Raw genomic sequence first — 15,793 nt, 5'->3', positions numbered from 1 at the left:
CAATTCAAAAAAGAGGCATGTTTTAACTAAAATTTAATTCTTATATTGGAAACAAATTTGAAAAAGGAGAAAAAATATGCAATACTAGGTGATTTTCGCTTTGGAGACGAAATTCATGTTGCAGGACAATAATCAACTCATTACTTACCTCACGCATTTTATGCAGCAACTATAGATAATTAGTTTTTCCATTTTTATGACATTGGTACTGTTCATTTGAATTTTTACTTAGAATTAACTTATCTTGTAATAACAAACCTATGGTTTGGTTTTTGCATTGCAAACCTCATCTCTGTAAATAAAATCAAAGAAAATATCGGCGAAAGTCTAAAAAGTCTAACTTACATATGCCGTGAGACAAGCTCAAGATAACCAAAAGGTCTAATCAATACCACTCGATAGAATTGTAAATCAATGTAATAAAATATGTTCGATATGTTATATTTATAAATTTTAATTTGTATTCGAGATAAGGTGATAAGTTCCTAAAGACTCAGGCTAACAAAACTCGTAAGTTTTTGTTTTTATTGTGTATTTTAAAAAATTTTAACACCCTCACGTAAAAATACTAAACAAAAATTAGATAATAAACTAGGATACTATAACACTGATAGATCATCACACTAATAAGTACGTTTTAATTTTAGTATTTGTAAGTACATATTTGATTGGTATTTGCGCTTGAGTATAAAAGATTAACATAAAATATATAAAAAAAATCTTGAAGTAAAACAAAAACATTTATATATATATTATTTTTCACTGCGTAAAATATGTGAAATATGCAGATTAAGTTAAAATAATATTAAAAAATTATAGTGCATTTTAATAGGAGAAGCTTATCAAAACAAATTACGAATCTCCTTCAAAAAATTGAAGACTTTATCTTAAAGTTGTTGTTTTGTCCTGGACATGACATTCTGGTGTACGTCTAGATAACCGAAAGGTTTTTTCGTACACCAGATCCTTGGGTCAATTTTTTGGGCGCTTATTTTTCCGTTCAATAAACAATGTATATATATATATACATGTATAATATAGGTGATTGTTCAAACTTGACCACCTTCTACAGAGCCCATTTTAAGGGCTCTTAAATAGTTTATTGAAAAAATAGTATTTTAAAATACTAGTACATATGTTTCATGAAAGCTAGATGCTTTAATTATGCTTAAAAGAATTAACAGCCGTTTTGTATGCGTTAAAAAAGGAAGGTCGTTTAAATAAGAGGAGTAAATTCATATCGTCTTGTCGACATATGAAAAAGCTCCTCTTAAAATTCAATAAATTTTAAAGTATTTTGTGGTCACGTTGTTTTCGTGAATTTTAGTTGTTTGATTAGTTAGGTGAAAGATCAATTTTTGTACCGAATTTTCGTAATGTACAATATTCAATTCTTACGTCATTTTTTTTTTGTAGAACTTTTGTGTTTCTGTTTACCAAAGTGCTTTTTTTTTAATTCAACTAGCTGATGATTAAAGCATTGAGCTTTATGAAATATATGTACTAGTATTTTTAAATCGTATTTTTTTAATAAACTATATATGTATATGTATATTTAGATGTATTTAATAAGTTTTATGGTGATTCAAGAATCATATCAAGATATTTTTGTTCTTCAAGTTGTTTTTTAAAATTTGTAACAACAACACCCTTATATAGACTGCAAATTAATAATACTGTAGACAGAAAAACTTAAACTGAAACCTAACAATTATCACAAATGAGCCTGGTTTTTATAATTTTTAAATCTAAACTCTGCTCTGCTCATTTGTGTAAACTGTTTTCGAGCTTAATATACTAAAAACTTAAAAAGATATGACATACAAATAAATATTTTGACATAAACAAGATTATTTTGAACGCATTGCTACAATCAATAATCAGATAATAGTTGAATATCTACGATTTCTTACGTTCCCTTTTTCTGCTTCTTTTATTTATAAGATAACAAACTGCACGAAGTTTTTGAATATTAGAGCTAGCAGGAACGAATTACTTTAAAATAAGTTACAAAATACAAACGTAGCATAGTCAATTTATCGTAACTCTTTTTTTAAAGTCAATCAAAGGCTAAACTTTGTTCTTAAAGTAAAAAATAATACTTATAAGCTAAACTATATTTTATAAACAGCTTATTTTGATGGTATATTTATAAAAAACATAAAAATAAACTCGTCCAAAGTAAAAAAAGCCGACATTTGTTTATCTAAAAAATAAAAACGTAACTAAAACAAAGTAGACAAAAAAGAAAAACATCAATATTTCTTCTTAGAGATTATTTGTTTCATTAAAATGTTAACAAACCATGTTGGCTATAAAAATTATATTCTATTAGGATCTTCAAAAATGGTAACACAAGTATAAAACAATATATCATGGCTAAAAACAATAAACGTTCTTATTGTATTGAAATTGTTTTAACTAAAATGGAAGCAATGACAATACTGACAATACACTTTCTGTTTTCAATCGAATCAAAAGTTTAAATAAACTATTGTCGACGAAACATTTACTATTAAAAAAAAACTTTATTTTAGTTTTATAGAATTTTATCTTAATCAATGACTTTACTTAAAAGAAAAACAAAATTATTACAAAAGTTCTAAGTACACGAACATTTTATTTATTTAATTTATTGCTGAGTAAGTACCTTTCGTCTAAACAGAAACAAAAGTCAGTCTAAATTTGAATTAACTGTCGACATGTTTTGTGTACTGTGCTATGGTTAAATAAAAGTGTAAGAGAAGCCAATTTACTATAATAAAGACTGGATATTTTTGTAAACTTACGAAAATTTATTGAACTACAGCATTTTTCTTAAAGAGCCCCGCACTAAAACAAACGTTGAAATTAGACTACCATTTTTTTTTTAAGTTGATGATAGTTTTAATTATTGACTAAAACTTGAAACGTTCACTTTAAGCCGTTTTTAAGTTATTTGAGAGTTTTGTTACGAGTATATTTAATACCTTTTGCTAAATATAGAAATTTTTTAGCAAGTTTGAAATAAAAAAGATTTTGTAAGCCAATATATATTTTTGACCAGTAATTTTTTTGTTCATTGACTAGTACTTTTTTTTTAAATTTAAACATTAACTATACATTTTCCTGGACAACACGGTAAATGGTATACGTGGTGTGCGACTCGATAACCGAAAGGTTCTTCGTGCACCAGGTCCTAGGACCAAACATTTTGAGCGTATTTTTTTATCGTTCAATAAACTAAAAAGTATCTATGATTTATGCATTAGTTTTCTTATATAACGTTTAACGTAAATTAATTACATAAAGTAACTTAACACAAGTAAAATAACACTATTATAGACAAAGGATCGTTCTCTAGAATAAAAGTAAAAGTTTTAAATTAGCTATTAACATAAGAAAAATGATTGGGTCTAAAGTTTGAACATTTTTATAAAACTCCTAAAAAAAGCTGTCAAGCTAAGTTCACGCTCGTATTTTCTTATTGCTCGTAGAATCTAAAAGTTTATTTAATTTCGAATTTTAAGAATCAATTTGCGCCTTAATAACATATGCTTTTCTTTAATATTACTTAAAAGACTTAGGTTTTTTAATTGATCAAAAAATTATCCTATAAAATTTTAAAACACAACTGTATTTTTTCCTATGATTTTTTTTGTTCTGAAGTAATTTTAAGTTCATTATAAAGTAACTTTTATAGTATAACTTATTCAGTAATACATAACATGGTTGGTTAAATTCTTACTTCGGTAGGCTAGAGGTGCATAAGCCTTTTGTACAAAATATGCCGAGTTTATTAATCCTGGACAAGAAATAAACTGTATCTACTGTATGATTCGGTTGATGAAAGAATTTTTTGTACATCAGTCCTTAGAGCAAACTTTTTGAGCGCTTTTTTTTGTCGTACAATAAATAAATATTAAAAATAAGACTTAAGTGTCTACTTTACTTTTGTTCAACTTTATTATAATTTTATTTTAATTACTAATACCAAGTTTACTATTCGTGAAACTACAACCACTAGTTACTCTCAATTTGATTTTCATTATTCAACTTGTAATTTTAACCTGAATATATCCTTTAGTAAAAATTTTATCGTTTAGTACAAAAAATACTATCTGCAGCAGGCAAATATTTTAAGTTAATGCTTTCGAGTATTATCTGAATATAAATTGAATAAATAAAGTGGTTCGTCTAATTTCATCAAATTAATAGCTATAAATTATTATTATAGGTAAAGAAATATAGTGTAAAATTTTTTATATGATATTTCTTTTCTAAATATGTAACTGTTTCCGGCCGGATTGTAATTCCGGTAAATCAGTACTTTTTAGATTCTAGCGCGTTTACAGCTTCAAACCATGCTTTAAAAACTCCGTATGCGACAAAACTTTCAAAATTAAAGAATTTTCGCTTAGATTAAATTTAGATATCTTTGAAAGTATACTGTCTTCTGTTAAAGAAAAATCATAAGAAAACTTCTTTTCACATCAATATTTTTATTTTCTATTTCATAATTAAAAAAAAATGTTTAAAAGCTTTCCTTTTTAAGTAGTTTTAACAAAAAATATTTCCTTTACAAAAAATCACTCTTTTTTCTGTTACTTTTTTCTGAAGTTTAAGGTATTTTGAGCAAAGTTTTGAAAAATTTATGATTTGATTTTTATACTTTAAGGTTTAGTAGATATTAATATAAGTAAAAAAAAATGTTCCTAAACAATTCTAAATTGTTCTATTATTTTTAGATAGTTTTAATCAACGTACTCTTCAAAAACAAGCTTTAATACTTATTTTTAACATCTTAATAAATACTTAAAGTAGAAATAGTGTTATTAGTATACTATATTTAACATTTCGAGACGGGTGAGTGTTGTACAAAGTCACTTTTGCACGAGAGTAAAAAAGCCAACCAAGGGTAGAGGAAAGGTAATAAAGAAAAAAAATGTTTATAAAAAAGTTACCGACTTTAAATAGGGGTAATAGTGATAGTAAAAAAAAATCTGTGCTAAATTGACGCCGTGCAAAAGTGGCCCTTAGTGCATTTATTACACCTACTTTGAACATTAATTTGCTATGCATTACCAAAAATGAGTTTTACACGCTTCATTTGAAGAAAAATGATAAGCAAAAACCAGGGATCAAGTGCGAACTTCTAAATTTTAAGACATTTTCTCTAGCCTTATTGATCGACCCTTTTGAACTTATAAATAGATGAAACGTAGTGTTCTATTAGATAACTCTTACGGATTAATAATAGGACTTTTTAACTAATCTTTTTTTTTTCATAAGTTTTTTGTAAAATATCACAAGAAATTGAGTTGTCGAAATTTTAATTGACATGTATCCGCTACTCAAAATTTAAGTCTTTAATTTTTTAGTCCTCTCTTCCTTAATCCAAAATTTTTGAATAAAGTTATACTAAACAGCTTTTGATTCACTAACTTATCTTTAAATCTCAGTATTTTTTTGCACTGAAAAAAAACTCTGATACTTCGTGAATAATGCCTTAATTATATTTAAAAATACTTTTTTCTTATTGAAAACAATATTTTGTTTAAAAAATTTAATAATTTTTTCAATAAAATATCTGGAGTCTTTTAAATATTTTTGTAAGTATTTGAATTGACATTTTGCTAACACTAGTCTTGTAATTAAGATGGAGTTTTAGAAGACTATACGAGTTAGACTTAGTTTATCAAAATCCTTAAAAAGTCTGACAATCCTGAATAAAATTTCACACTTTTTAATATATTACTAGCAGGGTTTTTTTTTTGGATTTTTGAAGCATAGACTTTAAGCAAAATTATTACATTTTATATTTACAAAACATTTACTTTTAAAGTTAATGATTTCAGTGATTACATTAGGTTATTTTATATAATTTATAATAAAATAATTTTGAATTCTTGGCCTTTTTGATATGATTGTTAAACTAACATTATATCAAATAAAAAATATTCTATTTTTTTTTTTTTAATTCTCATCTTGCACTATTCCATGATCACAAATTAATTCTTACAATGATAATATTGAATTATAGAATTTTAAGACCTTCTACATATTTGTTTAAATATTAGACATGACAACTTTAACATTACTTTTGAAATTTTTAAACCAAAACCTTTCTTGTATAAAACTTATACCAATATTTTTTATTACCTATGATACCAACTATAATGATCAAGACACCAGGTTTTATATTATGACGGCTTAGTTTCAAGAATTTTTCTCTAGTTTTAATTAAAAGCAAAGAAACCTAGAACATAGTTAGATTGTTAAATTTTATATATGAAATGTTTAGTTTTAATACCACAAAAAAAAAAGTTGTTTTTATAAATTTTATTCATAACAACTTAATTGACTTTTGTATAGTTGTAGAGTAATATAGTTTGTTAAATTAAGAGCGATTAGCATAACAATTGAATTCTGTAGCAAAACTTAAGCACTTTAAAAAACTATAAATATTTTTTTTTAAGCAGCTGCATTATTTATATTTTTTTCCAAACTAGTAACAAAATAAATAAAATCACATATTAAAAAAAGTAATACTGCTTGTGAATAATTTTTATTAACACAATAGAACGTTTACTAACTTTTTAATCCTATAATTTCGTAAACAAAAATAAGTAATAGTCAATAATTATATACAAGTGTTGTCTCAAAAGAAGAACTTCTTTATTTTTAATTTATCGATATCATAAGTCCAGCGTTCAATTAAATACTTATTTGTACCAGCTTGTTAGAATTTCTATTGAATAAGTATTGAAATATGATATATCCCTTAAAATATAAATTTACTAGTTCAATATCGTTAAAATTCCAATATTCGACCTAAAAAAATGTCTACACGTATAAATAATTTAGGCCATGATGGTGGCATCTGTTTATAAATACAAATTTCACTAAACCCAATTTGTTTCTAAAATTATGTCTATTATACTCTGTGGACAGGTAAACATAGCGACACCTTCTTCTATGCCATCCTTTAGTTCAATACCCAACTGTAAAGTTGAAATAAATCAACCACTGTCTGTCGCCCCGGCTCGTAAAAAGAAGCTACTTTTCAATAGACCGGTCCTTACATTTTGATATATTTCAAGTTACTTAAATCAATATTCTACGACAATTATAAAAAGCGTCTGTTAATAGTATATCTTATAGAAAAAATCAATAGTTAATAATCAGGACTATAGAATCATACCACAAATTGTTACAATAAATAAAACCCCTTGTTAATTAAAACTACAAGTAAAATTATATAAAAACTCGTCAACATAAAATTTCATACTTAAAATACTATTTTTAACTTAATCTATTATAGGCCCATACTTAACTAGTAAAACATTTAACTAAAACAAAATGGCTTGAGTTTCACTGGACTTTAAACGTTGGGCCGGGGCAACATCGTGGTTATTGTTTCAAGTTTTGTACCTTCAAAACTTTACCGAGCGCAATGGTTATATTTTCATCACGCAGGGCCAGCCTAGCCATCTTAGGCATATTTTTGAAAGTTTCCACACAAATGGGACCGGACACGCGAAGCCTGGCAACTACAGTTTGGTCCTAAAAATTTTAAACAAATATAGTTCTCAATTACTGTGATATGAACATAAATGTTAATAAAATGACAAAAACTGTGATAATTTATATTTTAAATGAATTTGATTCATTTAAAATAATAAAATGGATAATTAGTATATCAAAAAAAAAAATTATTTAAAAATATTTTTTACTTGACTAATTGATTTTACTAATATTCAATTAAATGTAATAAAATTCTTATAAATGACAAACTTGTTTGACAAATGGAACTTTCTTTTTGCTTCCTGTCTTTCTATCGATAGTGTACAACAGCTTTTCAATTGTAACTTCTTCAACAACACTGTCAGAAGCAAAATAATGCTTAAAATTAAAGACAAAACTTTTAATACCTTGTTTTAAAACTTATATCTTACAAATAAACTAACTTTTATACTTAAACTTAAAGCTTTTATATTTAATACAATTTCAGTATGAGAATAATTTATTAGTTTAACCTAAAACTTAATACTAACAATTATATTTACAAAGTACGCAGCTTAAATATATGCGATATGAGGTCCAACTTGATTTTATTTTGTAAGGTTTTAATTTAGATTTCAAAAATTCAATAGCTAAAAGAAATAATTAAAAGTAACTTTTGAGACACAAGCGGTCTAAGTAGGTGAGCACAATAGGTCCCTAATTGAAGATGCAAACCAAACAAAAAAAAAAGGTCATTTCACTAAAAATTATGCTATTCTTTAATTTTTTACCAATATTCTTCAAATTTCCACAGTAAGTTTATTACCAATATTTAAATTTTTTTAATGCAGTAATTTTTTTGATAAAGAAAATAATAATTTTAGATAAAAAAGGCCAAAAATAGCTGGCTTTTTAAATTTTTTAAATCAAAAAATTCATACATCTAAAGTGTTATAAACTATATAAGAAAAGTATCCTAGAAAATTAAGGTCTCTAGCTCATAAAATAAAAGATAGATATTTGTTAATTTATAAATTTTCAAGAAAATTGAAAACCATCTAACTGTGGTCTGCAAGTTTGTATGGGAAAATTTTTACAAAAACTAAAAAAATTTAAGAGTTCTAAGAAGAATTTATACAATTTTCTGTAATTTTTTACCGCTTTCAGTAAATTATTTGTTTTCATTCAATGAGTGGCTCAGTAAAACTCTCTTCGACATTTTTTAATTTTACAGTTTTTGTGGTAAGAGCCACATGTAAAACAACTTAAAGCTAAAAGCTTGAAGGATGCATCTTTATCTCCCATACAGTTTACTTTAGACTGTTTTCCAAAAGGGATACGGGCGGCAAGCTTTAAAGGTAAGCCAACCCAACCAAAGTTTTTTTGTGACCTTTAAATACAGTTTGGAGCCTTTTTAGGGGGTACCAGGAAATATAGTCAAAAAAATCCAAAACCACATATCCTCTACTTTATCAATATAGATGAACAAAATCCATATGACAGAAACTTAACTAAAAAATAATTTTCAAGGAAAAAGAGCCGAAATTCATAAAAATAGTCGGAGTTAAAACAAATATCAAGTGAGCTTAGTTTTGTAAAAAATAATGAATTAATGGGAACTTAGTAAACTTAGAAACCGTTATGATTATGTTACTCAATGCAGGATTTCATAAAGTTTCCTTTTGGGGGCGTTTTTGACTATTAGGGGGCAGTAATTAGTAAGGCGACGTAATAGTAAATGGGTTTTATTAACTAGTTAAGGGTGATATCTTATAAAAGTGGTGATTTTTTTTTTGCCAAATGGGAGTTTATGAAAATGATTCTGGTAAACCCTGTTCTAATGTATAAAATATAACTTTATGAGAATATTCAAAAACTGAAAAATTACCTTTAATTATATTTAACCTCTTTACTGACAATTAGTGAGAACAGCAGTGAAATTTTCAATTGTTTACATGCCTTGCTTTTGGATACACTTAGGGTATAAAAAATAATATGAAACAGATTAGAAGAGTGTTTTCCAAACCCAGTTTTATAATCGCCCACTTGCCAGAATTTTAACCAATAAATAAGTTTTAATATGTAATAGGCCTACTTCGTATAGTATTAAAACAACTGAATTTTATAACTTGGATTGAAAAATTAGTACACACCTAATCTGAATCTAGTTAAGAGAATGACAACCTAAAACATGTTTATTTTAAACAGATTAAAAATATTTAAAAACTCAACAACTTAAAAAAATATAAAGGTTTTATATAGAATATAGGGTTCGTGCGCAGACTTTTAAAAATTTAAACTGATATTTCACAATTTTGACCGATTTAGCTTGATGTTCACCTTCCTCTTATGTATTTCTTTTGAGTACGCATTTCTCAATAAATACGCATTTTATGTGCGCATTTCTAGTTTGAAGGTTTTGAAAAGTACGCATTTATGTTACACACATTCATTAAGTACCCATTTTAGTACGCCTCTTTTATTAGTTACAAATTTTTGAACCAAGGTAAAAATTTTTGTTAGTATTCTTTTTCATTAAGACTAATAATTCTTAGTTACAAACTCTATATTAAGTAGCTGCTGTGTTCAGAATGTGTTAGTCTTGTTAGTAACTTCAATAAATTTTAATAAACAAAATGTAAAAAATGTTATTAATAAACTACTATGATTTTTAGTCTAAAGTGTATTTGGTATTGAGTTTCTAATTTAGAAAATATAACAGTTAAACTATCTAAGCTTTAAATAACACAGCTGAGATGTCAACAAATTCAAACCAACAGCTAAGTTGTTTTAATTCGACTGTTAGGTTACATGACTGTTCAAATTCCTACAACTCAATTTCTTAAATTTTGTTTAAATAAGCTATATTTCTAAATATAAACTGAAGTTGAGAAAAATAAAAATAGGTTCCTAGATCTGATTAAAAAGGCTATGATTATGAAAAAATAATTATAAAACATTCTTATAATAAACATTTTATTTAAAGAATACTCAAACTTTGTTTTTAAGTTTCCAAATTATAAGTTGACAAATTTAAAAAAAATGCACACATAGGTCTGATTATTATAATCATGATGGTGAAAATAGTTCAAAAATAATATAAAATTTATAATTCAGTAATAATTTGTATTAAAAATCAGAATCTAAATAGTCGGAACTTAAATTGTCCAAATTTGAATCGTCGTGCACCCCAACTGTTATGTTTAAAATGTATAATTCTTAAAAAATTTCATAATTATGACGTATATAATCTACTCAAAACAATATAAAAAAGATACTTAAATTTCTATTAGAACCGAAAAGTTTCAAGCATTAGTTTAACAAAAACGGACTGATTTGGCTTAAATAACTAAATTTATATCAAGAAATAAATTCACATATAAATTTGATATTAAAAAAAATTAGAATTTTTTTTAATCAAGAATTTTCAAGCATTTGAACTGATAAAAACAGAGATTCTCAAATTTTAAATAAAAAAAACTGATTTAACCTGATGTTTTTTAACTTTTTCCATAAAAACTGATTTGGCCTGATGCGCACAAACCCTGATAATATGCATACTATTTTTTAACTATTTTAATCTAAAACTGCACATTTTGAAGTAGACTCAAAATTTACAAAACTAGATTTTTTTAAAATACAGCTAAAAAAATCAACTATAAGATCAAACCTGTGTAAATGCATGATTGCTTTGAAACCAGCAGAAATAATAGACTTGTATTCGTAAATCATAATTTGGGCATCAAACACAGCGGATGCTGCACACAAGTTGTCTGGGGAGCATAAAACAAAGCCTTTGGAAATTTCATCAATATCTACATCATCTAACTTTAATTTACAATTTTCACCCGCCTGAGCAGAAGCTACTTCCTCATCATTTACTAGTACACTACTGATTTTCACTTTTCTACCATTGGGTTGCATCACCAAGTACTGACTTTTAGCAACTACCCCACTTTCAAGCTTACCTAGTACAATAGTTCCCATATCTTTATACCTATCTACAATTGGGAGCCTAACTGGTCCGTTGCAATCACGTCTTATATTTGGTAGCTGATCCAGATAAGGAATAAATGGAAGACCAGTATACCAAGGATGGTTCTCAGGCTGTCCTTCATTTAAATTTGCCCCAGTAAAGCCAGAGCATGGCATGAAATGTACATCCTTACCGGGTCTGAAGCCAATTTTTTTCAAGAATGGACTAAGTTTGGTCACACAATAATCATATCTTTCTTTTGACCATTGTACTGTTGTATCATCCATTTTATTGATAAGTACTACAAGATGGCTGACACCAGAAACTTTTACAAGAACTGCATGTTCACGAGTTTGGCCACCACGTTCAAATCCTGTTTCAAACTCTCCTTTTCTAGCCGAAATAACAAGAACAGCAATATCAGCTTGGGAAGTTCCTCCAATCATATTAGGCACAAAACTTCTATGACCTGGGGCATCAAGAATTGTGAAATGCCTGTTTTCAGTTCTAAAAAAAGCTCTTCCTACTTCAACTGTCTTTCCTTTATCTCTTTCTTCTTGGTTTGTGTCAAGTGCCCATGAAAGATACCATGTTTCACGGTTCTTTTCCTTAGCTTCGCGCTCATATTTTTCTAATGTACGCTTGTCTACCATGCCAGTAAGAAACATAATTTGTCCTCCAAGAGTTGATTTACCAGCATCGACATGTCCAACAAACACAACATTTAGATAGTCTTCTTTTTTTAGCTCAACTATAGGTTTTTCTTCAACTTTGGGAACTACAACAGGAATTACTTCAGCTGTGGCTTCTTCTGGTTGTTTTGTTTCTTCAACTGGCTCGATTGCTTGCTCTACAACTGGTTCAGGTGCCTGCTCTTCAACAACCTAGGTTTTTTAATGCTATTTATGTTTTTTTTAACTATTTTTCTTTGTATAGTATCAATTATTATACAGATTTAACTTTCGCAGGGTTGCCACTCTTTGAGTCAAAAAACTGTCTTGAGTTTTTACAAATCCTTAAAAAATTATTTTCAAATTCATGAAAAATTCATTTCTTACGGGACATAGGGGGATCACCTTAATTTTTGCAAGTTGATTTTATTTTATAGTTTCATCTGAGCTATCAGAAATTTTTATTTGCTTGAAAAAAATTTAAGTAATTTTTGAGTTACAAGCAATCAAAGTCAGTGGCCTCAACAGGTTCCTAATGGAAGGCGCAAACCAAAAATGCAAAAAAAGACTATTTTATTGAAAATCTATCATCTCCTTCATTTTTTAACCAATTTTCTTCACATTTTCACAGAAAGTCTATTATTAAATTTTAAAAAGATTAAATGCAGGATACTTTTCTAATTATTAAAAAGAAACCACCTTTTTTTTATTCTTTTTCTATCTAAATTTTTTTTTTCAATAATTTTAAAATTGCAACATTCAAAGTTTTTTAAACTATAAAAGAAAAGTTTCCTGAAAGTTTGGGATCTATAGCTCAAAAAACGAAGAAGGAGAAGATAGATTTTTTTGTATTTTTTTTAATTTTAGAGAAAATAGAATAAAAAATTCAACTAATACGTTTGTATCGGAAACTTTTTACAAAATTATTATATTTCAAGAATTTAATAAGATTTTTAATTCCATAAAAACTGGCTTGTAGTTTGTACTTAAAGTGTAAGATACAGTGTTATTTTTAGTAAAAAAGTTGGACCCTCTTAATACCCTTAGCAAATTTGGTTGTAAAATAACAAAATAATGACACTAAATCTCATTAAAATTCTAGAAAAACATTGGCTTGAAATCTTCAGAAATCTTAAAACTATCTAGAGTTTTTTATGAAAAAAAACAGAACTATTCAAAATTATACTAAGTCACCCTGAGATTTCAAAAAATCTAAAAATATCTTGAGTTATAAGTGCTTTGAGTATTTTGAGTGCATGGCAACCCTGCATTAGGAACTATTTTTACAAATCAAAATGTCATTTTAGGTCAATAACATAAAAAAACATATATCAAACTAAAAACATTGAAAAAACAAAATTACTTATAGTTTTTAAAACTTTTAAATAGTATTAAATAAATGCATCAAATTTATTTGATTTCTTCAGTACTGTAATTAGATAACAGGATAGTCTTCATTGTTAATCACAAATTAAGTATTTTAACTGAGCTTTGGTCTGATTAATTAAACTAATAGGTACTTTAGATTGCTTAAAAATCGTCAAACCATTTAAATACATTTGTGCCACCAAAATTGAAGAGTTAAAAAAATTCTTTTTATAACAGAAAAATAAATAAGCAAAATAAAAACTACTTCACTTTAATTGTTTTCAAGTGATTAAGCAAACTTTTTTAAGCTCAGATAGCCAATATTGAAAATGATGAATACAACTACATTTAGAAAATAAATCCAATCTTCACTAAAATATTATTTTTAAAATCATACAACTAACATACTTAAAATTTCAAAAACAACTAGTAGTCCTAAAATATGAATAAAACTTCCTTTTTATTTGAGTGTTAATCATTAGTGTAAAGAAAAAATGACTTTGTAGAAATAATTTATTAGTTGTTATTACTAAAAATAGCTATTGTTTATTATTTAGCAATGCATATAATTAAAGGCCATAGGGAGGTTAGCCATGATTTTACAAGTTGATCTTATTTTATAGCGTTTTTACTTAGCTTTAAGTTGTTTTTTACAGTTTTAAAAAACTCAAATTAGTTTTTGAAATATGACCAGTCAAAGTTGGGCTGCATAATAGGTTCCCTATAGGAAAGGAAAACCAAAACAGCAAAAAAAAAAAACTATTTTATTTAAAATTTATCTCCTCCTACATTTTTCAAGCAATCTTCTTCAAATTTTAACAGTCTAATTTTTATACAATAACAAAAAATGTTACTTAAGACTTTAAGATATTTAAAGTAAAAATACCTTTTTTTCTAAGACTTTTTTTTTGTCATAATTTTTTTATTATAAATATTCATAAGTATTGTTTTTTTTTTCTAATATCATAAGGAACATTTCCTGAAATTTTGAAGAAGACTGCTCGAAAAATGAAGGAGATAGATTTTTAGCAATTTTTTGAATTTCCGATAAAATTGATCCCAAAAAATTTGCAGTCCATACGGTTATATTGGAAACTTTTTACATAAAATAAGATATCTCAAATGTTAAATGACATTTTTGAATTCTATAAAAACTGGCTTGTAGCTTGTACTTATAGATTTCACATAAATAGCAAAGTTTTTTTTTTTGCAAAAAAAAATTTTGCCTCCCCGTGGCCTTAACACACTATTATAATAAGCTTACAACATTTTAATCTACTAATATACTGAATTAAGAAAAACCTCTTTAGTGTTACAATCTTGTGCTTCTTGCACTTCATCAACTGATATATTTTCAACAGGCGCTGCAACAGGAGCAGGGGCAGTCCAGGCTCCACCAGGTACAAACTCTGCACTATTTAAATTAAATTGGAAAGGCTTAGCAGCAACATTCAAGTTAGAAAATGCAGATGTTGGGACATCATTTGATGGTGTATCTTCCCACGAATCTGGTACTTCTGATGATCCAGGCATGGTTTAACAGAAAAACTCTAAGATTCAAAAAATATTATTATTTGAGATTTTTTTAAAGTCATCCCATAATTAATGTATAGACAATTCGTGAAAACTAATTTGTTTAAATCTTAAACTGTCAAGTCATCCCAGTATTTTCAAATCCTTAAAAAAGTTAAAAAGTTTGCCTAAACCATAGATAGAAGATAGATTTTTAATGAATATTTGAAAATTCCAAGAAAACTTTTTGTTTCATACAGTAGTATAGAACTTTTTACCAAACTGAATATATCTCAAAATTTGATAGAATTTTTTTGTTCTATAAAAAGTGTATACTCTTAAACTTTCTAAAAAAAAAGTCAATATTGTATTTTTTAAACTTAGTTACAAAATAAAAGTGCTCACCCACTCTCTTAACCTTAACTAGTTATATTCTATTTTCAAAACTATTTTCATAGTTATTAATTGTTTAACTTAAATATGTCATGCAACCACAAAGACAACTTAGTTTCAAAATAATAATAATAAAAAAGTTTGAACTATATAATTTACTATGCATAAAATTTTTAACAGTGATTAACTGAGCTCAGTCTTTTCAAACACTATATACTTCATTTTTAAATCTCAAAGAGCACAACTGTAAATTTATGCTTTTAACACTTATGTTAATGACTGGATATGAAACATAACTTTGTTATATTTTGTAGAGCTAGCTGACAGGCAAGAAATTTCACATAACAGTTACAACTAACAATATAAAATTAAAATGTGAAATAGTAGA

At 26.5% G+C, this 15,793-nt stretch overlaps 1 protein-coding gene across 1 annotated transcript; it reads right to left on the bottom strand.

Moving 5' to 3' along the window:
- Positions 1 to 6,531: 6,531 nt before the first annotated feature.
- Positions 6,532 to 15,046, bottom strand: LOC145837051 (eukaryotic peptide chain release factor GTP-binding subunit ERF3A-like). The gene is made up of 4 exons (XM_082944817.1): positions 14,803 to 15,046; positions 11,156 to 12,345; positions 7,777 to 7,864; positions 6,532 to 7,545 (listed from the first exon to the last, which is right to left on the bottom strand). The coding sequence occupies exons 1-4, from the start codon at positions 15,031 to 15,033 to the stop codon at positions 7,393 to 7,395; spliced, it is 1,662 nt and encodes a 553-aa protein (XP_082800943.1). The 5' UTR covers positions 15,034 to 15,046; the 3' UTR covers positions 6,532 to 7,392.
- Between the last annotated feature and the right edge of the window lie 747 nt (positions 15,047 to 15,793).

This window comes from Thalia democratica, chromosome 5 (genome assembly GCF_965202585.1).
Source record: "Thalia democratica chromosome 5, ktThaDemo2.hap1.1, whole genome shotgun sequence".
Taxonomy (NCBI): Eukaryota; Metazoa; Chordata; class Thaliacea; order Salpida; family Salpidae; genus Thalia; species Thalia democratica.
Note: the sequence above shows the minus strand (reverse complement) of the source record. Positions and strands in the feature narration are given on the sequence as shown.